Below are 25,083 nucleotides of genomic sequence, written 5' to 3'. Positions count from 1 at the left end.
CTTGGTTCCTCTTTAGTTCTTCTACATCCTTGTTAAATGTTTCTTGCATTTTGTCTATTCTATTTCCAAGATTTTGGATCATCCTTACTATCATTATTCTGAATTCTTTTTCAGGTAGACTACCTATTTCCTCTTCATTTGTCAAGTCCAGTGTGTTTTGAGCCTGCTCCTTCATCTGCTGTGTGTTTTTCTGTCGTCTCATTTTGCCTATCTTACTGTGTTTGGGGTCTCCTTTTCACAGGCTGCAGGTTCGTAGTTCCCGTTGTTTTTGGTATCTGTCCCCAGTGGCTAAGGTTGGTTCAGTGGGTTGTGTAGGCTTCCTGGTGGAGGGAACTAGTGCCTGAGTTCTGGTGGATGAGGCTAGATCTTGTCTTTCTGGTGGGCACGTCCACGTCTGGTGGTGTATTTTGGTGTGTCTGTGGCCTTATTATGATTTTAGGCAGCCTCTCTGCTAATGGATGGGGTTGTGTTCCTGTCTAGCTAGTTGTTTGGCATAGGGTGTCCAGCACTGTAGCTTGCTGGTCGTTGGGTGAAGCTGGGTCTTGATGTTGGGATGGAGATCTCTGGGAGATTTTTGCCGTTTGGTATTACGTGGAGCTGGGAGGTCTCTTGTGGACCAGTGTTCTGAAGTTGGCTCTCTCACTTCAGAGGCACGGCCCTGATGCCTGGCTGGAGCACCAAGAGCCTTTCGTCCACACAGCTCAGAGTAAAAGGGAGAAAAAATAGAAAGAAAGAAAGAAAGAGGCTATAATATAGTGAAGTAAAATAAAGCTATTGTAAAGCAAAGCTATACAGACAAAATCTCACCCAGAAGCATATACATATACACTCACAAAAAAAAAGGAAAAGGGGAAAAATTAATATCTCCTGCTCCCAAAGTCCACCTCCTGAATTTGGGATGATTCGTTGTCTATTCAGGTATTCAACAGATGCAGGTACATCAAGTTGTTTGTGGAGTTTTAATCCGCTGCTTCTGAGGCTGCTGGGAGAGATTTCCCCTTCTCTTCCCTGTTTGCACAGCTCCTGGGGTTCAGCTTTGGATTTGGACCCTCCTCTGCTTGTAGGTCGCCTGAGGGCGTCTGTTCCCCGCCCAGACAGGACGGGGCTAAAGGAGCAGCTGCTTCGGGGGCTCTGGCTCACCCAGGCCGCGGGGAGGGAGGGGTACAGAGGAGGCGGGGCGAGCCTGCAGCGTCAGAGGCCGGCGTGACGTTGCACCAGCCTGAGGCTCGCAGTGCGTTCTCCCGGGGAAGTTGTCCCTGGATCACGGGACCCTGGCAGTGGCGGGCTGCACAGGCCACCGGGAGGGGCGGTGTGGAGAGTGACCTGTGCTCACACACAGGCTTTTTGGAGGCGGCAGCAGCAGCCCCAGCGTCTCACGCCCGTCTCTGGGGTCCGCGCTGATCGCCGCGGCTCGCGCCCTTCTCTGGAGTTGGTTTAGGCGGCACTCTGAATCCCCTCTCCTTGGGCGCAGCGAAACCAAGAGGCAAGAAAAAGTCTCTTGCCTCTTCAGCAGCTGCAGACCTTTTCCCGGTCTCCCTCCCGGCTAGCTGTGGTGCGCCAACCCCTTCAGGCTGTGTTCACACTGCCAGCCCCAGTCCTCTCCCTGCGATCCGACTGAAGCTGAGCCCCAGCTCCCAGCCCCGCCCGCCCCGGCGGGTGAGCAGACAAGCCTCTCGGGCTGGTGAGCGCTGCTCGGCGCCGAGCCTCTGTGCGGGAGTCTCTCCGATTTTCCCTCTGCACCCCTGTTGCTGTGGGATCCGCGCTGATAGCCGCGGCTCGCGCCCTTCTCTGGAGTTCGTTTAGACGGCGCTCTGAATCCCCTCTCCTTGCCCGCCGCGAAACCAAGAGGCAAGAAAAAGTCTCTTGCCTCTTCGGCAGCTGCAGACTTTTTCCCGGACTCACTTCCGGCTACCTGTGGTGCACTAAACCCTTCAGGCTGTGTTCACGCTGCCAGCCCCAGTCCTCTCCCTGCTATCCGACTGAAGCCGAGCCTCAGCTCCCAGCTCCGCCCGCCCCGGCGGGTGAGCAGACAAGCCTCTCGGGCTGGTGAGCGCTGCTCGGCGCCGAGCCTCTGTGCGGGAGTCTCTCCGTTTTTTCCTCTGCGCCCCTGTTGCTGTGGGGTCCGCGCTGATAGCTGCGGCTCGCGCCAGTCTCTGAAGTTCGTTTAGGCGGCGCTCTGAATCCCCTCTCCTCGCGCACCAGGAAACACAGAGGGAAGAAAAAGTCTCTTGCCTCTTCGGCAGCTGCAGACTTTTTCCCGGACTCCCTCCCGGCTAGCTGTGGTGCGCTAACCCCTTCAGGCTGTGTTCACGCCGCCAGTCCCAGTCCTCTCCCTGCGATCCGACCGAAGCCCGAGCCTCAGCTCCCAGCCCCGCCCGCCCCAGCGGGGGAGCAGACAAGCCTCTCGGGCTGGTGAGTGCTGGTCGGCACTGATCCTCCGTGCGGGAACCTCTCCGCTTTGCCCTCCGCACCCCTGTGGCTGCGCTCTCCTCCGTGGCTCCAAAGCTTCCCCCCTCCGCCACCCGCAGTCTCCGCCCGCGAAGGGGCTTCCTAGTGCGTGGAAACCTTTCCTCCTTCACAGCTCCCTCCCACTGGTGCAGGTGCCGTCCCTATTCTTTTGTCTCTGTTATTTCTTTTTTCTTTTGCCCCACCCAAGTACGGGGGGAGTTTCTTGCCTTTTTGGAGGTCGGACGTTTTCTGCCAGCGTTCGGTGGGTGTTCTGTAGGAGCAGTTCCACGTGTAGATGTATTTCTGCTGTATCTGTGGGAAGGAAGGTGATCTCCGCGTCTTACTTTTCCGCCATCTTCCGACATGCCTCCTCAGTGCATTTTAAACTCAAGAGGACCAAGAGGTGTGGGACACGCGTGGAATCCAAAATCACCATCAGGAGCCATAGTCTATTTGAGCTCAGGGCTCCGAGGAGCAGGAAAGCAGCATAAACTTCAGTGAGGCAAAGCTAAGTGGTAATGGACTTTAAGTCCTCTCGTATATAGTTAATTTGCAGAATAAATTGGTCAGGGCAACAAAAGGATTTAACATCCAAATTCATTTGCAAAACAGAAGCTAGATGAGCATCGAGAGGAAAATGGAGACCGTTATAACATTCCCTTGCCGGTTGGAGTAGTATTATTATTGAATAATATTTTTATTAAAAATTTCTAGACCATTTGCTAGTTAAAGATATTTATAAGTGAGTCCTTGCAGCATCCAGCAAGGCATCAAATCTCTCGCTGTGGAGCCCCGAGGACTCCCACCTGCCCCGGTAACTCAGGTTAGCACCCCGAACACACACACACACACACACACACACACACACACACACACACACACACTCTGCACACAATGTACTGCCGAGTTTTTGTAACGTGGAGACAAGGCAAGTAATGGTCATATGTCAGTTTTACCCATTTCAGAATCGTCACGGGGTGTCCCCAGACTGTTCTCCTCTTGTCCAGGTTTGAAGCGAGAAAGAAAAGAGGTGACGAGGTAGGAGCTGGAGCCAATAGGAGAAGAGATGGAATAAATGGAATCACAAAGAGAATGTTGCTGGGCTGATGGTCCTGGCAAAGCTAAAGGCGCTCATGGGCACGCCCAGCTGAGAAATAACGCCGCGTGGTGAACAAAGGGAAGCGTCAATTTCACTCTGTGGATATGGCAGGAAGCTCACAGAGGCCCCCAGTGGAGCCCTCAACATTAGCAGAGGCCAAAGCTGGTGCAGGGAGCTCCCTGCTCTCTACACTCTCTCTGTTTCTATTACAGTTTTCTCCCTCTACTTGACCCCAGGCTATTCCCCTGTGTTTTTCTGGCTCCTTCTTGGGGAGGACCAGGAAAGAGGGAAGGCACCGGCTCCTGAGTGGTCTGGGGGGTGCACACTTGGCTTCTCATCTAAGCCTTCCAGACTGGAAAACAAGGCTGGGGGGAAAAAAGCCTTTAATCTCCAGACAGGGGCACAGAAAGTTCTTTCCTGGTGGCCCGCTGAGCTTGCCCACTCCTCACGTGGTCTTTCTGCTAATGGAGATTTGAAAATAACTAATCCCACGGGTGTTCCTCATTTTCACCTCTCTCCCAGCCTCGTCCTCCCTCCCCCTCCCTCTCTCCATGCTGCTCTGTCTGTAGCGAATCAGCAGGGATAATCTACTGCAGCTCTGGACATCCGGAAGGCTGTGACTCTGAATCTGTATGTCAGGTTTGTTTGTTTGTTTGGTTGTTTATTTATGCAGCTTTGGAAAAAGCTTTAATGCAATGGATAGTTATTGGAATAATAACTACAATAAATTTAGTATCAAGCCAACAAGGTATTAACTTTTTTTTTAACTATCTTTACCATTTGGAATCACAAGTTGAATTTTCAAAAAATAAAGAAAATGGATAAAAAAACGATACCATGCATTGTAAGCTATAAGATGTGGTGTTATCATCAGTAGTCTTCATATTGATAATTATACTTTAAAAAAAAAAGTCTGGCAATGCTCATCCGTTTCACAGAGAAATCTACCTTATGATGGAGTTTGGAGAGGCAGGAGCAATGAGTTAAGGGGACAGCCTCTGTGGCCCAGGTCCCTTTGGCCTGTTCTCCTCTTCCCTACCAGGAGGAGGTACATGAGAATCATCAGCTGGCCTGTGGATGAGATGGGGGACCCTGATGTCATTGAGATTTAGCCAAAGGACAGGGCTTCAGGGCTGGTTCTTGATCCTCTGAGGCCTTGGGGGCCATCTTCAATCTGGCTGCACACAGCTGCGGCTGGGCTGGGGACGCTGATGGAGCTGGAAACTTCTTCCCTCTTCCCGTTGTGCTGGGAGGAGGTCAAGGGGATGGATGGCCAGCCAATGAATCGTCACTGGCTGTGGGGCAGGGCAGGGCTGACTGTCAGTGTCACAGTGTTAGAGGCTGAGGCTGCTCCAGTGGGTTGGATAGCGTCCCCCCAAAATCAGTGTCCATCTGGAACCTCACACTGTGACCTTATTTGGAAATAGGGTCTTTGCTGATGTAATTTAGATGAGGTTAACCTGGATTTAGGGTGGGCCTTGTGTCTTTATAAGAGAAGGCAGAGGGAGATTTGGACACACACACACAGAGAAGAAGGCCAGGTAACACCTGAGGCCAAGATTGGAGTGATGCCGCTATAAGCCAAGAAACACCAAGGATTGCCAGGAGCCGCCAGAAGCCAGAAGAGGCTTGGAGGGTCCTCCCCTAGAGCCTTCAGAGGGACTGTGGTCCTGCCGACACCATGGCTTTCGACTTTTAACCCCCAGAACTGGAGAAATAAATTGTTGTTTTAAGCCACCCATGTGGTGGCATTTGTTATGGCAGCCTTAGGAAACGAAACAGGAAAGATCTGATATGAACAAAGAACTTGACCGTCCACCGAGAGTCACATGAGAGGCATTTGGTGAATAAAGAAATGAGACTGTAACAGGCAAATGAAAAACCGGAATCATATAAACATTATAAATGTGGGTGTTAGACAATGCACACACAAATTTATTACAATTTGTGATAGGGAGTACCTACAGAGTACCAGGTGCTGGGCTCTAGGGATGCAGGGATGAGCAAGTCCCACCCTGGAAGCGAGTGGGACGGACGAGACATAAAACTAAACTCAGTCTGTTACAGTGTGGTAGGTACCCCTCTGGACACGGGCACTAAGTACCTTCTGCTAGGGATGATGGGAGCAGAGTGGCATATATATATATATATATCTATGGAAGGATGGAAGGTAGGGAAGAAAGAGAGGGGAAGGAGGGAAGAAAGAAAAGAGAGGTGGGGAGGGAGGAAGGAAGGGAGAGAAAGAGAGAGAAAGAAAGGAAAAGGGAAAGAAAGACACTTTTAGGGTGTGTTGGGACAACAGTGATATCCACCGGGTCTCCCACAGCCCACACACGTGTGCACTAAGTGCTCTGTGCAGGTGCTTCCGGACAATCCCTCTGAGCCACTCAGGCTTCCTGGCCTGGCCTTTATGATGAATCCTAATGAGGCTTTGGGTTGCAGCCTTGAGGAATTGCAGGCAGTCAGAGAGTAGAAAGAGCTAAAAACCTTTTGCTTCTTTCCATCCCTGTGTGTTTGTTGAACGCTTATCAAGTGCAGGGCCTGGGTGAGAGCCGCGACGATCCAACAAAACAGAGGCAGCTTCTTGCCCACTGGGGACGAGCAGTCTAGCTGATTAGAAGAGCTCATTTTTGTAGTAAAAGCTTTAAGGCTTCCCAGGAATTCTTGGATTTTATTTTTGTTCCTCTTGAGACGCATGGGCTGTTTAGAGATGCATATTCAGGCATCTTTAAAGTGGTGGTTGCATCACTGGGCTGTCTTCATATTTTCCTTTTCACACTAAGTTTAAGATTGAAAAGAGGTCACTTTTTTTTTTTTTAGCACTTGGGGTCACTGCCAGACAAAGGCTATCTTTGTGTTTTTACTGATTCCTTGGTAGAGGCTGCTCTCCTGCTATTTCTTGGACTCAACCTCTCATCCCAAATGGAACATCACTATTACTGACCAAAAAGAGGCTGACGGAGGCTTTGGCCAATTTGTCAATTTGTTATGAAATTAAAACTGTTCCCACATCAAAGCTGACTAACAGCTTTTGGCAAAGACAAAGCACTGCAGCTACACCAAAACTTCAATTTCACATGAACCTACTGAAACAGGACCCTCAACCAGGCAATTATTTGTTTGACAACATGCCTATTAAGAGGGGGGCAATCTTCAGAAAATGTAACCTTATGTTATTGATCCACTTTTTAAGAGCCGTATGGGGACGAGATACCATTTTCTTTCTGTCTCCTACAGCTTCCACATCTGCATGGTCATAATTGATGAACAAAATCATCACCTGCAGGCGCCTTGGGGAAAGGTTTAATTCTGTTTGGTAGGTAATGCTTCATGAGGGAGGCAGAAAATTGGAAAACAACATTTTTAGAGAAGAAAAATGTCAACAAGAACTGGAGGAAAACTAAGCATTTTCTGCTAAGTGCCAGTTAAACAAAACATTTAATTTTCCAGAAGGCACCTTTTCTTGAACGTCCCCGTTAATGGTGCTTTGCTGAGGTGCCCAGTGGGTATTTGATGACCACTGACTATTACACTGGACTTCACCACACCCAGACATGCTGTTCATGCTTATAACAAAGACCATCTGATCTGCTATTTCCAGAAATTTCCTGAAGGAATACCAAAGAACTAGAGCTGAAGTGTTCAGTAACTTTAATATTTTTTTGGTTTACATTACATCCCTGTATCTTATTTATTTTATACTTAGTAGTTTGTACCTCTTAATGTAACTTTAATTTTAGAACACAAAGGATACATCCTGACAAAGGATTTTTATTTTTTAATTGTGGATTTATTTGTAAGAAAGGACAAGAGTATAAACTCTGTGGAATTGGGACTGTTTCTGAACATGTTGGATAGTTGTCTAGTATTCTTTTTTTTTTAAATTTATTTATTTTAGGCTGTGTTGGGTCTTCATTGCGGTGAGTGGGCTTCTCATTGTGGTGGCTTCTCTTGTTGCAGAGCACGGGCTCTAGGCGCGCAGGCTTCAGTAGTTGTGGCACGTGGGCTCCGTAGTTGTGGCTTGCAGGCTCTAGAGCGCAGGCTCAGTAGTTGTGGCACACAGGCTTAGTTGCTCCGTGGCATGTGGGATCTTCCCGGACCAGGGATCGAACCCGTGTCCCCTGCATTGGCAAGCGGATTCTCAACCACTGCGCCATCAGGGAAGCCCAGTTGTCTAGTATTTAATCCCAAAAGAAAGATGTGCTTCCTCTGAGCTAATGGGTAGTTGATGAATGTGTAGTGGGAAAGGTGGATGGGCTCCAGTGTGCAGGCTGAGACTGGGCAGAGTAGAAAAAGTGCAGAAGGCGTGGTTCTCTGTGACCGTCCTTGGGGTCCAGAATGCCTCTCTCTCTTGCTGTCACACTGCCTTGTTTGCTGGTGAAGTGGTCCACACAATGTTGAATCCCAGTACAATGCTATCGCTCAGCTCTCAGAGCTGCCTAGAACCCCACAGCAATGTACCTCCAGCTCAGCTACTGGTACCCATGGCCCCGCAGGCCCAGGACACCAATCACGGCCTTTTGACACATTGTGACATTAGTGACCACAACTTTTTCACATTTTATAGTCACAGGAGAATCACTGTCTGCTCTTCAGCGCCACAATCGGCTACCCCTTTTCTTAAGCGTAAATCCTTAAGTCCCAAGGTGATTACCCAGTGCACATTAGTAACCTTTGAGATATGTGTGTATACTTTCAAAATTTGCAAAATGTATTTTTGCAATATTATCTCAAATCTTTGCAACTAGATTATCTCTGACCAATTCCCGTTTGTACATGAAAGTAGCGGAACTCACTCTGAGTTGATGTCTCTCTTCTTCGAAGAAAACTAGAAAATTTCAAAAGAACCCAGGACAGCAAGGTGAGAAATGAAATTAAACCCAGCCTGTCTAGTTAGTACCTGCAGAACACAGGGAGTAGTCACTTTGTATACAAGTCATTATAAATGATTTATTAGTTGGACAAACATTTGTAGGCATTCCATAAATATTTGTTTAATGAATTGTCAAATGCATTAGTTACGTTACATGTTAGGCACTGTGGGATATTATAGTGGCGAACAAGACATAATTTCGTCCTTCAAGGAGCCCATCATTTGATGGTGTGGCTGGCAGCAGTGTAGGTAAGTAGACAAGCATTGTGAGAATCATTAATTTTAGAGAGTACTCATGATGTCCCAGCTCCGCTAAACTCTCTGCATAGATTTTATCAGTCCATCGTTACCACAGCCTTGCTAAATCAGTTATTATTATCATCTCCATTTTATGTATGAGAAAGCCCAGGCACAGAAAGGTTAAGAAACTGCCCCCAAATTACACAGCTAACAAGTGGTAAAGTCAGAAATCAAGCCCAGGCAGTCTGACTCAGACCTTGCAGAGAAGTGGATGACTTGGGGGAGGTAAAGTACATAGATTTAAGATTGATTGGGAGAGCAAGAAGGAACCCACAAAGAAGCCAGGATTTCTGGCTCGAGCAATAGGGAAATTGATGCCCTTTGCTGAGCAAGGACCTACGGAAGGAGGAACAGGTTGCTGGGAGGGTGTGGAGACATGAGGACTGCAGTTTGGGACACGTTGAGTTTGAGGTGCCTATTTAACATTCAGATGGATTTCCAAGCAAGCATATTAAGTTCTGTTATACTTGGGGAAGCAATCCCAGCTAGAAATGTAGCTTTGGCTGTCATCAGATAACGTTTTTTTTCTTTCTACTTGATTGCTTGAAGCTTTGGCAAGGGGCTAGAGACTATTTACAGATGCGTTGGCTTTATTCTTTATGTTTGACTTGTTTTTAAAATTTAAATCTGTGGTCATGACTTACTAATTCACTCCCCTTTTCCCTCCAAAAAAAAAAAATATATATCTATGGATATATAGATAGACATAGATAGAAAGAGATATGGAAATGGATATATACACCTAAACCAGGGAAAGGAGTTTCAAATATGAAGAAGACACAATCCCTGCCCCCAGAGCACCCATTATCTCCTATTGAGGTGTAGAGAGAAGTGGCCGGGTCATACCCTATCCACTTGTCCCTGATTATGAATCTATCGTATTGTATTTTGGTCAGGTCTCAGAAAGTGTCTCTTGGCAGGTCTAGGAGTTCAATTTAAGGCCATCCAGAGCGACCTGACCCTCTCTGTTTACAGACATAATTAAACACCCTAAGAGGCTGATTTGAGCCTGGGTACATGGGTGGAAATGTGAATTCAGGTAACATCAGGATTTCTGGTGTGAACAGGAGTAGACTGGGATGGGGGGAGTGGGAGTGGGGGTAGGTCATGGAAATCAGGGTGTCCGTGGGCTTCAGGGTGCAGTTCACTATGGCTGTGCTTCATTTACCCCATGTCAAGCTTTCTTTCCTGTGGGTCCTAAGCTGTCTCCAAAAGCTGGGATCTGACAAGTTTGCATTTGATTTTTCTTGGCTGCCTAATGAACTGCCTCTGTAGTTCTAGCTGTGATGTCATTAGCATCTCATTGCCTTGGGCACCAACTCAGGAGAGAGATTCTTAAGCAGTCCCAGAATCCTACAGGAATGGTACCAATTTACTTCATAACAACTAATTCACCTTCATGACCTGTCAGTTTCCAGCAGCAGAGCAGACCCTGCATGAGGATGGTCAGTGACTTTTATCATCCTCCTATGCTCCTGAGTCTAGGTGGGTCAGTAGGTACATGCCTAAGGCCACAGGCACATCCACAAAGAGATTTTGAACACTGAGGATGCCAATAATCTCATACCACAATATTCTATTGGGGAAATTCATCCACTGTGTGCTGTAGGATACAGATTTAGCCTAAAGCAAATGGCATTTATTTATAGCAAACTGTATTTGCAGAATGCTTTGCAGTTTTGGGGTTGTTAACGACATTCCAGGTTGGCTGTTCTTCTACTTGTAAGAAAGCTAAGTGTGATGAGGACCCCAGAGCCTCCCCTGAGAGCAATAGGGTGAATTTTGCAAACAGGGCTGAGTTGGGGGGGTGGGGCGGGCACACTTGGGTATTCTTGGTCAGAAGTTACCTTTGTCAGTTATATTCTTTTAAGACCTTAATTGTAGCTTATTTTTGTCCAGAAACTGTGTATTTGTTGAAATAGAATATTCATTTTATTAAGAAACAAGATAGTGTCTCAAATTACTAGAGCATTTCTACCCAGGATCTAGAGGGCAGCAGAGGGACGAAGTAAGAAAGGACTGTCATTGGAGTGGACAATGGAGGAAGGTGGCCATTGAACCATAAGGAAATAAGGCAGAGACTCTTCCCTCCACTCTCCACACACAGACCTCGCCACCACCCACTCCAACACTGAGCTGGGGGTTAAAAGCAAATGTCAAAGCTCAGACTGTCCTGAAGCTTTTACGTTTGAACTCTTTCACTCCCCACAGACACGATGGTTATTGGTGCTGTCTTTGGGCAAAGGGAGATTTATCTGGGCTTTCACCACTGGACTCCATCGTTTTAAGGAGTATTTCCCGATTGTATCTTTAATGGCGCATGGAAAATGCATTTCCTTTTTGAAAAATCTCTCTCATACACACACATCTATTCTTCGCTGGAGCCTGAATAGATGGCTTTGGGGAGTTAGCTGCTCATTACTTCTGTGTAAATCTCACTCCTCTCTAGACAGCTCCATCCTGCATGATGAGGGGACCAGAGGGGCGATTCGTCTTGGCCTCCAGCAGGGCCTGCTCCATATGGGCCTGAATATTATCAGGAGAAGGAAAATACAATTCTGATGAAAATAAGAGTTTGGTGGCCTCACACCATCTTCCTCTGTAAACCCCTTCCTGTGCTTCTCTACGTCCTAATCTTACACCAATCCAGGGCTGAAGGATACTGAAGGGGATTAGTTGCATCTTGATTTTAATTGGGAAAGCCAGAAGACGGAAGCAAGGGGAGCAGCCCCTCAAATGTTTACAGCAATTACAAGCCTTAATGATGCAGCGCTGGAGGGCAGGGAGGCTGTAACTCAGCTCGACTGCATTTGGGGTTGCAGTGCCCTCTCGTGGCCCAATTTGTCTGTCAGACGGTGCACCCTAAGTGATGAATGGGCAGGGGTTATATGTCATATATACGGATGTGTATGTAGGGTGCGGGGGTAGTTTCTGGGTGTTTGGGGAGTAAAAGTGAGAGAAATTTGGTGGCATATTATTTCCCCCTTGAAGTAAACTATACTCCATGTGAAGGATATGGAGGGGGATTTTTATTTTCCCTTTAGAGTTTTATTTTCCCTTCCTTATCTTGTGTCGCTCACACTTACGTCTCTCACTCTATATTTTTCTCTTTAGGATAAGTTTTATAGATTTGTTTTACTCAGCTTTTTATTATTTGATTGAAAGGAAATTGTACCATGACTTTTTTTTTAAGTAGCCAGGTGTTACTTTTCCGTAAGTTTATTTTCTGTGGTACCAAAGTGGCCACACCGGATTGATCACGCCTTTTCTTTCCTCTCACAGAAGTCATTTTAGAACTGATATCACCATCTAGTGGTCATTTCCTAGAAATGCTTTTCGCAGCCTCTTTGTTGAATACTTTCTCAACCGGGAGGTTGAGATGACACGTGGATGGATAATGAAATGCTTGTGAGGGTCAGGAGGGCCAGCAAGAGACCCTCCAGCTCCCCGGCAAGGCTTGCACAGTGAAATGTTTTAAATCTTATCTTGAAAAGAAGCATGGTCTCTTTACTGATTTTTTTCCTTTTTTTTTAAAAAAAAAACGAGGGCCTGTTTTTCTAGAAATCACATCACAGTTGCAAAGCTCTCACCCCACGCCCACTTATCGCAGCCCAGTTCATACAGCCTGTTGAAGAAGATTGGAGACCTGGCCAGAGGGTGGGTGAGGAGAGTCCTGCCAGGTCGTGGCCGCTTTACGAACCCTCCCAGTGGGGTTCACTGAGTTTCATGAGCCTGAATGTCAATCAAGATGTACACCTGGCTTGGAGTTGACTCTGGGGCTAGCTGGTGTGGGCTTCTGGACCTCCTGTTGGAGGTCATCATTCTTGGTTTTGGTGTGTGCGGTTATGCAGTTCTCTTATAACCTAGCAAGGGCTTGAGCTCAATCTTTGATCCGTTATTAAACAAAATGCACGTGTGAAATAAATTATAGTCCATATTTATAGTTTCTAAGTGAGTCTTTGCCTTTGCAACCAGAAGGAATCTGGTGTCAATGGAGCTGCTGGTAAAAATGCCTCATCTGCACAGGGATGACACTCCTGTGGGAAACAGCAGTGCTGAAATGCCTCTGGACACTTCCAAACCGTCTTACATTACATCACAAACAAGGGGAGAATAGTAGTGCTCCCTGAGCCCCATAAGAGGGAACTCTGCTATGAAGTCATAAGTCGCATCTCACAATTACCTTCTGGAACCTCTTTGCAAATCCTTCCAACCAGTTTCCCCAAAGATCTGGTCCCTCAAGCTTGGCACTCTTGATGAGCCTGAGGACCAGAAGGAACATTCTGTGTCTGCCTATTGTTTCCAAAAGCCCAGCCGTCTCCCTGAAATTGTTTCACGTTCGGACATACAACTGTGCACAAAGGACCAGGGATCTCCTAAGGAACCCAAAGCTTTTTGTTAGCAGATTCTGCTTCCATCTTTCTTTAGACTTAATAAATTAAATGAAAAATCATGAAGGCTTGGAAGAGAAATATCAAGCAATGCTTTCTTCCATAGGGAAAAACTCTTCTGGTAGGCATTTCCAATGTTTGTCACCAAAAGTAAATCAAGAGCTTCCCCAAATACCTTTTACTCATCAATCAAGGGCAATGTGGACCCATCTTTCAGGCTTTGTAGTGCAAATCTTTTTGAACAAGTCAAACTTCCCTCTGTATCTTTAATACCTTGATTAATAATGAAGCAGAGAAGTCCTGTTATTCCCTATGACTTAACGGCTTTAGGATCAGACAAGACCGGATTCAAATTTCAGATCTCACTGTACACTAGCTGTGTGATCTTGAGGCTCTTGGCCTCGCTTTCCTCATCTATAAAATGGGTGTAATGACAGAGCTCATGCGGAGAGTTGTTATAGGGGTTAAGGGAGATCTGTAACAGATCTCACTTTCACCGAACAGACTTGATAAATCTTACTGATAGTTATGATGGAAACTATGATGAGGATGCTTCAACATGCACTAGCCATTGTGTTTTGTGCTCTAAAAATAGTTGGCTGTTTATTTATAACCCAATGCTAGAGGTAGGTATTATTAATATCTTCATTTTTAGATGAAGAAAATGATTCATAGAATAATCACTGCTATTACTGTTTATATTATTGATGACAGCCATAAATCCTGCAACAGATACTGCAGAAGCATCCGTCTGAAAGGATCCGTGGAGCTGATGATTCTCAGAAAGGAAGAAAACCTGCTTTCACATTTGGAAGGGTCATTTCCAGCTGTGTGGGTTTCTGGGAGGATGGGTTCCCCAAATTGAGTGGGATAACAGCATCACATTCTTACCCCCTCAGAGTCATTTTCTGACCTCTCAAGGACTTGAGTCTAGCACTCAGGGGCCACGAGGCCATGCAAGTCCCTGCTCTTTCGCCTCCCTCACTGTTGCTTTTTATTTTGTGTCTGGCAGGCAACTCCCCATCCGACGAGTCAGAGGAGCGGGAAAGAGACCCCAAGGTGCTGACATTCCCAGAATACATTGCCAGCTTGTCAGAGTCTGGCACCAAACGCATGGCGGCTGGAGTCCGCATGGAGTGCCAGAGCAAGGGACGGTGCCCCTCGTCCTGCCCCCTGTGTCATGTGACATCCAGCCCTGACACCCCTGCCGAGCCAGTTCTGCTGGAGGTGACCAGAGCAGCCCCCATCTATGAACTGGTCACCAACAACCAGACGCAGAGGGTAAGAGGCCTGGGACTCGTGGTTCAAGGTGGCATCAACAACAACAGAGGGCTTTCCAAATGGCCTGAGGAGGTGACAGGGTCAGCTGAGCTCAACGCTACAATATGGAGAGTGAGACTTTTTATTTAACTACTCCAGCCACCTAATTTGCTTAGATTTGCATTTTTGCATATTAAATCAAATCAATGCATCTGCAACACCCATGGTGATGAGTCAGGAGTCACCGCTTGGCATTTGTACAGGTCTTTGAGCAACAAGGGCTGGAAGGAAGAAGGGAGATAAGGAGGCATAGCAATCACAGTCACCAAAGCTTTGTTCAGAAAGCCTCAGGGGGTGGTTGTGGGAGGGGACTCAACAGTACCACCCCCTCGTTGGCACGGCAGGTGGACCAGCTCCCCTAACTGATCCAAGACTGGGTCTGCAGGCTAGAAGGAGCACATTAGGTACAGATCCCCAAGGGAAGGATCTGCCCACCTTAGTCTGGAGGGGGTTGGTTTTCTGCCCATCACTCTGACTCTTAAGAACAAAACTCCAGGGGCTTCCCTGGTGGCGCAGTGGTTGAGAATCTGCCTGCTAATGCAGGGGACACGGGTTCGAGCCCTGGTCTGGGAAGATCCCACATGCCGCGGAGCAGCTGGGCCCGTGAGCCACAATTGCTGAGCCTGCGCGTCTGGAGCCTGTGCCCCGCGACGGGAGGGGCCGCGATAGAGAAAGGCCCGCGCACCGCGATGAAGGGCGGTCCCCGCACCGCGATGAAGAGTGGCCCCCGCTTGCCGCAACTGGAGAAAGCCCTCGCACGAACCGAAGACCCAACACAGCCAAAAATAAATAAATAAATAAATAAATAAATAAGAAAATCCTTTAAAAAAAAAAAAAAAAAAGAACAAAACTCCACGTCCATGCAGATCTTTCCGCCTTACGTTATGCAGCTGGGTCATGACATTCCCCAGCCACTCCTTTTTTTTCCTCTGCCCCTCCCTTTCCCAAGGTGCTAGCGGGAAATGAATGGACCCAAAAGGGTAAGCTAAATAAATGCAGCAGAGGCAGTGACTTTCCTCATTTCCTAGCTCTCTGATCTTCTCAAGGACGTTAAGAACAGAGCGGGTCAAAACACAGACAACAACAACAACAATGACAAAGATAAAAAACACAAAAGCTCAGGGTGGGGGACTTCTGAGACTAGGCAAAGCCACTTTGGGGAAAAGATATAGTAGAGTCACAGCAGTGAGCTGCTTGCCTGTCTGAAAGGTGTGTCTCTCCAGGTGGGGTGATAATTGCTTTCTCTTTTCTCTTTTAAGGGACACCTGGTGCGTCACAGTTTGTTTCATAGGCGATGCTCAAACCAACAGGAGGGATTTTGCATGTGTGTGTGTTTCTCTCGCCTCTCTGCCTCTGCTACAGATACTTCATTGAGTGTTGGAAAATAAGGTTTTTCACAGGAACAAAAACGATAAATTGTTCCTTTGGCCTGCAAGTTTCTCTTCAATCTGATAGAAGTGACTATGGGAAGAGAAGTGGGAGAGAAGAGACCACTGGAGGTGGGCTTGAAAGGATGAGGAGAAGGAGGGGCTTGTGTCACCATGGAAACCCCAAAGCTGCAGTGCTTTTAATCCAATGCCCAGCCCTCCCCTTACCTGTCCCACTCTGTCTTCCGTGAGCACCCAAGGCTGCTGCAGTTGGTACCCCAGGAGCTCCTGTGCACTTGGCTGGGAGCAGCAGAATCAGGGAGCTCACGCATAGAACCATCCTATGGGATGGGGCATGCGAAGCTGCAGACAGGCAAGAGCTTGGTGGGAGAGGGGGGCCTGGAGCCCCTGCTTCCCGTCGGGTCAGTACCCGCAGAATGAGGAAGCTGAAGGAAGTTTTGTCTTTAGCAACGCCCCTTTCTGGATCCCCTGCTTGCCAGAATTTAGCCCCTCCCTGTCTCCCTGCACTGGTCTTAGGAGAGTGGTTGAGAGATACCTCCCATCTGGCCATATTTTGAACCTTTAATTTCCAAACACATAGAAAGGTGGCCTGAGCAGGAGTTCAGTCACCATATCTGTTTCTTCTCTCTCTTCTTCCTTAGACATTTTCTGTGTTCACCATTCTCTCCACTCCTCTACTTTTCTTTCTTATTGTGCCCTTTCTACCAAGGAATAGAGATGAGGAGTGATGAAGCAAAGGACCAGTGGAGGGGAGCTAAGTCCTGGCGTTAGTAACTCGGTGTGTTCCTATCCCTACCTGTCTGGTAGATCTTCGGGCCAGTTTTCCAACCTCTTGGCCTCATTGTCTTCCTTCTGTCGGACTAAATAATCTCCAATGCCATATTTCAGTCTAGTCTGTGATTGCAATTTAGAAACAAGTAGGTCAAACCATATAACAAACCAGGTGTCTCAAACCCAACAAACTTGAACTCACCACCTTCCACCCTAAACTATACCTGCTTGTGCTTCCACTTCAGTGAATGGCACTCTTTTCTACCAAGTTGCCCCAATTGGAGACCAGGGATGCTTCCTAGACTTTTCTTGTCCCCAACATCTAATCCATCACCTAGGGCCACAAATATCTCAAATCCATCCTCTTCTTATTATACCCCCTGTCACAGCCTATTTCAGTCATCCGTTGTAATATCAGGCCCCCATCTTCTTGTTACAGTAGCCTTCTTACTGGTTTCCCTGTTAGACGGGTCAGAGTCATCTAACTAATTAGTCTTAAGTCTAATATGGACTTCTGATCATATAGCAGCAAGGTAATTCAGTGGCTCTGCAGAATCTATTGAATAAATCTAAAGTCCTTAGCACATCATTACAAGGGCAGTTCACGCTCCGATTTTGTCTTCGCTTACATGGTTAGGCTGTACCCACTCTATACTTTGTGCTTTATCCTCCAAAATTTAACTCCTTGTACCTCCTTAAACAAAACACATTTTCTCCCATGCATCTGGCCCTTCAGACTTGCAACTCTTTCTCCCAGAAGTACCTTTTCCCACATTACTGCCACTGGCAAACTCTTACTGTTACTTCCAAGTTTCAGCTCAAACATGACTCTCCCTTACACTCCCAGGCCAACCCGATGTTCCTTCATGTAGCTCCCACTGTATGTGTGCATACATCTTTTAAATCATGCATCACCTACTGTCCTAGTGTTTATATAGTTGTTCACTCTCCTCTAGACTATGAGAAACTTTCTCTTCTATGGAATCCCAGTGCCCAGCAGTAGTCACACATAGTTGGCATTCTGCAGGATGAATGAACAAAATGATGAATAAATGGACAAATGAATGGATAGATGAACTTGGCTTGAAAGTTCAGCTGCTTGGACTTCCCTGGTGGCGCAGTGGTTAAGAATCTGCCTGCCAATGCAGGGGACATGGGGTTCGAGCCCTGGCCCGGGAAGATCCCACATGCCTCAGAGCAACTAAGCCCGTGCGCCACAACTACTGAGCCTGCATTCTAGAGCCCACAAACCACAACTACTGAGCCTGCGTGCCACAACTACTGAAGCCTGCGTGCCTAGAGCCTGTGCTCCACAGCAAGAGAAGCCACCGCAGTGAGAAGCCCACACACAGCAAGGAAGAGTAGCCCCCGCTCGCCACAACTAGAGAAAACCTACGCGCAGCAACGAAGACCCAATGCAGCCAAAAATAAAAATAAATAAATTTATTTAAAAAAAAAAGAAGTTCACCTACTTTCCTTAGAGAAAAATAATAAAAATTGGAAAATTTGGGCTTCCCTGGTGGCGCAGTGGTTGAGAATCTGCCTGCCAATGCAGGGGACACGGGTTCGAGCCCTGGTCTGGGAAGATCCCACATGCCGCGGAGCAACTAGGCCCGTGAGCCACAACTACTGAGCCTGCGCGTCTGGAGCCTGTGCTCCGCAACGAGAGACAGCGATAGTGAGAGGCCCGCGCACCGCAATGAAGAGTGGCCCCCGCTTGCTGCAACTGGAGAAAGCCCTCGCACAGAAACGAAGACCCAACACAGCCAAAAATATAAATTAATTAATTAATTTAAAAAAAATCTTAAAAAAAAAATTGGAAAATTTGATTTCTTTTCTGGAATCAGGATTAAATCTAATAACAAACAAGGATTCCTATGCAATGCTTGGCACATTGTAGGTACTAAGAAAAATGTAGTTTTCCTTTCTCTTCCTTTCCCAAAGCGTTCCTTCTTGATTCCTCCCTTGTACCCTCATCCTACCTACACAGTTACCGCTTGCCCAGGATTTAGAGAGTAGGAACTCTCAGCAAATGATCTGAAATGGCATTTAGAATGTTTGTCATCATACGTATTGTTATCAATACCTTTGGAAGGAAAATCTGATCAGATTGCTCCCCTGTTTGAAACACTTTGATGGTTTCCTGTTGCTCTTAGAATGTGACGCCCACCCCATATGGTGTCCTAAGGACTCTCTGTAATCGGCCTGCCACCCTCTCACTTTCTTAGCATCTCTTTGCCCCCACTCCTCACCCCCCTCAAGCTTTGTGACCGGATTACTCTTGACCTATCCCTCCAAGCTCATGGAGGCCTTCCCAAACTCCTCTGTGAGATTGGCCCCCTGCCACCATTTCACCCTTTTCTGGAGCCCTTATCACAGTTATGGTTATTTATGTGAGTTTTGTTTGTTTATTATTTAGCTGTAAGACTTAATGCAAGCAGGGGCCATATATATCTTATGCACTGTATCCTTAATGCTTAGGACAGGAAATCGTCCCTACAGGTACTTAGCCAATAATAGTCGATTGAAGACTGTAAGGCTGCAGCCATGATGTCCTCTTTATTCTGATTATCTCAAAGGATGTCTGTTTTCCTAGTTAAAAAAATACACCTTTCGATTTGAATTTGGTTTAGTCAGGCAAAGCATAAAGTGAGTACCTACTGTGAACTGGTATTCATCCTGGAAGCTGGTGGATACGGTGTTAATCAAGAGAGCTTGATGTTTCCATCAAGCCTGAGATGTCAAATCCGTCCTGTTACCCATTTACTAACCTGTGACCATGAGCAAGTTACCTAACCTTTTGGACTCTAAGTGTCCTCCACTGTGAATCATGATAACTGTCTAACATGGAGCTCAAATTAAAGTGTTACTAAACCAAACTCGGGTCTGCTCACCCGCGCACAGTAAATCCAATCTGCTGACACCAGATTGTGGTGAAGGAAAATGAAGCGTTTACTGTAAAGGTGCCAATACAAGGAGGACAGGTGGCTTGTGCTCTAAAACCCCAAACTCCCCAAAGGCTTTCAGGAAAACAACTTTAAAGCCCAGGTGAGGGAGAGGGGTTGCAGGGTGTGTGATCAACTTGTGCACAATTCTCTGATTGGTTGATGGTGTGGTAACAGGCTGGTGTCGCAGGGGTTAACATTATCAGTCCTTAGGCTCCAGGAGGCCTGAGGGCTACTTGCTCATGGTCATCAAGTAGTTAACATCTTCCATTTGCTGGGGGGTTTTCACATCTGTAAAACAACTCAGGAAATGTGCATCAGATACTATTATCTAGGCACTTCAGAGAGAAGCTAAAGCAGAGGATATGGGGGAAGGGTCTGCCCCCAGAAGGCCCCATAGGGTCTGCTCCCTTACAAAAGTGTTAGCATTTAAAGGGCTTTGTATCCTTAGGTAGGTTTATTCCTAGGTATTTTATTCTTTTTGTTGCAATGGTAGATGGGAGTGTTTCCTTAATTTCTCTTTCAGATTTTTCATCATTAGTGTATAGGAATGCAAGAGATTTCTGTGCATTAATTTTATATCCTGCTACTTTACCAAATTCATTGACTAGCTCTAGTAGTTTTCTGGTAACGTTTTTGGGATTCTCTATGTATAGTATCATGTCATCTGCAAACAGTGACAGTTTTACTTCTTCTATTCTGATTTGGATTCCTTTTATTTCTTTTTATTCTCTGATTGCTGTGGCTAAAACTTCCAAAACTGTTGAATAATAGTGGTGAGAGTGGGCAACCTTTTCTTGTTCCTGATCTTAGTAGAAATGGATTCAGTTTTTCACCACTGAGAACAATGTTGGCTGTGGGTTTGTCATATATGGCCTTTATTATGTTGAGGTAAGTTCCCTCTATGCCTACTTTCTGGAGAGTTTTTATCATAAATGGGTGTTGAATTTTGTCAAAAGCTTTTTCTACATCTATTGAGATGATCATATGGTTTTTCTCCTTCAATTTGTTAATATGGTTTATCATCACATTGATTGATTTGTGTATATTGAAGAATCCTTGCTTTCCTGGGATAAACCCCACTTGATCATGGTGTATGATCCTTTTAATGTGCTGTTGGATTCTGTTTGCTAGTATTTTGTTGAGGAGTTTTGCATCTATGTTCATCGGTGATATTGCTCTGTAGTTTTCTTTTTTTGTGACATCTTTGTCTGGTTTTGGTATCAGAGTGATGGTGGCATTGTAGAATGAGTTTGGGAGTGTTCCTCCCTCTGCTATATTTTGGAAGATTTTGAGAAGCATAGGTGTTAGCTCTTCTCTAAATGTTTGATAGAATTTGCCTGTGAATCCGCCTGCTCCTGGGCTTTTGTTTGTTGGAAGATTTTTCATCACAGTTTCAATTTCAGTGCTTGTGATTGATCTGTTTATATTTTCTATTGGACATATATACACTACCAAATATAAAATAGATAGCTAGTGAGAAGCAGCCACATAGCACAGGGAGATCAGCTTGGTGCTTTGTGTCCACCTAGAGAGGTGAGATAGGGAGGGTAGGAGGGAGATGCAAGAGGGAGGGGATATGGGGATATATGTATACGTATAGCTGATTCACTTTGTTATCCAGCAGAAACTAACACACCATTGTAAAGCAATTATACTCCAATAAAGATGTTTATAAAAAAATAGGGAAAAAAATAAATTAAGGGCTTTGTAAATTCTAAAGCTCTACACAAATCATAGTGATAACAGAGAATCCCTGCTCCCTTGAGGCTCCCAATCCAAGGAGGGGGTCAGTATGAACTTTATGTCATCTCTTTATGTCATCTCTTCTAACCTGGGATGGATGGGACATAGGATACTGGCTTTGGGCTTGGACATGTTGATTTTTGTAGGATTATCTCTTCTTTTTCTTTTTCTTATCCTCTTCTCTTTTTTTCTTTCTTTTAATTGTTTGGCCTAAAACTTTCCAGGATAGCTGTTTCATTTCTCTAATTTATCCATTATGTGTGGGTGTGGTGAGGATGAAACAGAGGGAAGAGAATCAAAGGCAAAGCAGAGGCTGCAGAGGTTGAGTTGACCTGGAGAGAAAGCCCTGAGCTTGCCCTGCGGCTGTCTCAGGCTCTCCCCCACCCTGGGCTGGGGTTGAGGCAGCAGGGCCTCACACAGGGGTCAGTGCCTGTCAGGACCCAGTTCCTCACCAGGGACTTGCCCCTCTCATAAGTTCTGTTCCCTCAGTGATCTAATTTTATCTTGTTGTCCTTTAATTGAATAGTGAATATCTGCTGTGAAACCACTGTATGTAAAGAATTACTCTAGGTTCTATGTTATTTACAAGCTTCCACATAAGACCCAACCCTGTCATTCAAAGACAATAACAATTGCTGTTATTTATTGATGACTAACATGTACTATTTATATGCAACTAATGTGTGCATAGCATAGGCACTATGCCATGCCCTTTGGCATGTATTTATTTCATCTAATTGTCACAACATCCTTATAAGGAAAGTGCTGTTTTTATCCCATTTTACCATTGAGGAGCCTGAGTTTATGTAATTTGCCCAAGGTCACATGGCAGTGGTTGGCAGAGCTGGAGTTCTCACCCAGAGGGACTGCCCCAGAGCACAGCTCTTAGCCTGTGTGTCTCATGGTTTCTACCTTCTACGAGGAAAGAGAGGCCTAATGCATAATCACAACCCAAAGCAGAACTGCATACATATTGTAAGTGAGATACAAGGCATGCTGAAGGAATGCAGAGGAAATACGGGGGCAGGGTGAAGAGGGCAGAGAAGGATGCTCAGAGAGGCATTTGAGAAAAGGCTGAGTGCCTCTGGCCCGAGGGAGAGTGGTCAAGACTGGCCCTGCTGAGCGTATGGGGAAGACGTCATGTCTCTAGAACCCTAGGTGTGGAATGATGGTGCGGAATGGGAGGGAGGGAGATGCGAGGTGGAATAAGACTTGATTCCAAGATGACGGCCCTCAACCACAGGGATGAACTATTATGCTAATGAGACAGAGGCACCCTACAGGTCCTATAAGGTCCAGGCTTCCCAGAAACACTCTCCTGGGGTAGAAGTAAATGGAGACGTGGTGCTACAGGCTGCTGACTGGAGTTATTTAGGGCCAAGCAGAGCCCTGATGCTCTGTCTCTTGACTCTGGGCACCCAGCCCTGGCTCCCTGATGCTTACTCTTTTCTCTGCCCTCTCTTGCAGCTCTTGCTGGAGGCCACCATGAGCTCCCTCTGGTGCTCCGGGACAGGAGATGTCATCGAGGACTGGTGTCGATGTGACCCCACCGCTTTCGGAACTGACGGACTCCCTGCCTGTGCGCCTCTCCCACAGCCCGTGTACGATTCCCTTTCTCGGCCTTTCTCTTGCTTGGGTGCCTCGCCATTATTCTGCAAACATATATTGAAGAGTGTCTACTCTCTTCCAAGCAATGGGCTGGGTACTGGGGAACAGAAAGAAAAACATGGTGCAGTACCTGACTTCGGGGCACTTTCAGTCTTCTAGGGAGGCAAGTGAACCAATTTAACAGTAGCAGAAATGGTAGGATAAGAGTTATATGAGACATTTAAAGACAGTGTGAAAAGGAAACAGTCAAGTCTGAATTTGAAGAATAGTGAAGGCTTCATAAAGGACATAGCACTTGAATTTCTCCCCAAAGGTGGAGAAAGCAGGAGAGCATGGCTAGAAGAAAAGAGGGGTAAATGTAATGTTGCAATGGAGGAAGATAGAGATCAGTAATAAGACCCAGGACAACAACACACTTACTGGGTGTCGGGCAGTGTGTGGAGCAGTTAGGTACTGTTATCACCACCCCCTCTTTAATAGACAGGGAAATGGATTCAGATGGACTGAATAGTTTTTCCATGGTCACAGAGTAGGAAGCAGGGCCATAGCTAAGAGACCGTGATCTTAACCATAATAGTATAGTACACAGAGGATACAACTGAGAGATGACTTTGGGTAAAACCAGCAGGGTTTGGTGACTGGTTGACTGTGGGAGTGAGATGGAAGGAAAAGTTGAGAATGGACTTAAGACTTATGACCTCAGTGGCTGGGAAGATGAATAGGCTACAGCTGAGAAAAGAAGCATCACAGGATAAGCAGGTTTGAGGAGGAGGTTGGTTCCCTTTGGACCTGCCTTAGAATTATAGTGGGGCAGTCCTATAGAGATAGTCAGCGGTCATGAGGAAAGATGATCTGGAGCCCTATAACAAAGTAAACACTCGAGATAAGAAGATTGAACTCAGCCTCAAAGAAATGAGAAATAGAACCACAGCTGTGAGAAAGGATGCTCCAGAATGACTGTCAACTGGGAAGAGCGGAGGGTCAGGGATGTGCATTAAGGGGCACCTGCATTTGAGGGGTGAACAAAGTACAAAGGGCTGCAAAGGTGGCTGAAAATGAACATGTCCAGTTTTCATACACTCAGAGGAAGGCCGAACAGAACTGGCTGAACTCATATAAAGGGCAGGAACCCCTGTTAGCCTTGAATGTGGCATCTGCCTTGGGAGTGAAGCACAGAAATATTGTGTCTAATAAAGAGGGATGGTAGGACGAGCTGGAGGAGCATGGATTGGTAAGGCAAAGAGAGCCCAAAGGGAGGATTAGGACTCAGTAACTGCAGGGCTGACTAAGCAGGAGCAAGATGGCAAGAGGAAACCAGCAAGTGAGAGGCTGGTCTGTGTGCATACTGCCATCTGGTCTGTTCCATGAAAGTGTGGGTGGGCATTAAAGGGCCAGGACTGAGCAGGAAGAACATTGAGAAAGAGGAGAACGCAGTGGTAAAGGGTCATTACAAGCCAATGTCTTCTTTTGTCTACAGGCCTTCTCTATGTGGGTCATTTTAGACACACCAGACATTGGCTTCTTGCTGTTTACAGCCATGACTTAGACCTCTTAGCTCAAAAGAGAATCAAGCTCATTATTAGTAAAAGGTCTTTCTTTTGGTAGAAAGGGAACTCTAGAAGATGGTGCTTCTAGACTGATTCACCAACTAAGAAAGCTACCTTTGACACACAACACTAAAGCTACGAAATTGTTATCATCAGGTGGATGCCAGATCCAGCCATTAGTGTCCTAGGGATGATTTCATTTCTAAATCTGCATTTACTAAATGTCATAGCAAAAGAGATCAAATTGGGCTAAATTTCCATAAACAGGAACATCTGTAAAGGACTTCACTTTTCTTGTCAACTCTAATCACTTCTTCCAGCAGCAAACCATAATTTCTTGAATTTTTATCGGTAGTTGGATATAGAAATGCACTCTAGTTTTACACAAGCCTGTTTAAATCATACACACTCCTATTTCTCAGTAGAGGCCAGCCTTAGTCCATATTTTCACGGAATCTGAGTTCTCAGTAAGGCTTAGTTACTTACTTAAGCTTCCTAATGCTTTTTTCTTCAAAATAGTCCTCTGCATATGATTCTAATTAATGAATATCCACACTGTTTTGGGTCTGTTCCATCTTTAATGTCATATACAAACTATGCACTCCTTCATAGTAAGCCACTAAAGAGCATGTGGTTTGTGTTATTTT

At 46.2% G+C, this 25,083-nt stretch overlaps 1 protein-coding gene across 1 annotated transcript in view; it reads left to right on the top strand.

Annotated features, from left to right (window-relative positions):
- The window catches only part of ASTN1 (astrotactin 1), a 328,148-nt gene that overhangs the window by 274,473 nt on the left and 28,592 nt on the right, over positions 1–25,083 (top strand). The window contains exons 17-18 of the mRNA XM_007165368.2: positions 14,124–14,392; positions 22,749–22,882. Coding sequence (XP_007165430.2) covers positions 14,124–14,392; positions 22,749–22,882 — 403 coding nt within the window. The remainder of the gene's footprint in view (positions 1–14,123; positions 14,393–22,748; positions 22,883–25,083) is intronic.

Source organism: Balaenoptera acutorostrata, chromosome 1, assembly GCF_949987535.1.
Source record: "Balaenoptera acutorostrata chromosome 1, mBalAcu1.1, whole genome shotgun sequence".
In the NCBI taxonomy this organism is placed as follows: Eukaryota; Metazoa; Chordata; class Mammalia; order Artiodactyla; family Balaenopteridae; genus Balaenoptera; species Balaenoptera acutorostrata.
Note: the sequence above shows the minus strand (reverse complement) of the source record. Positions and strands in the feature narration are given on the sequence as shown.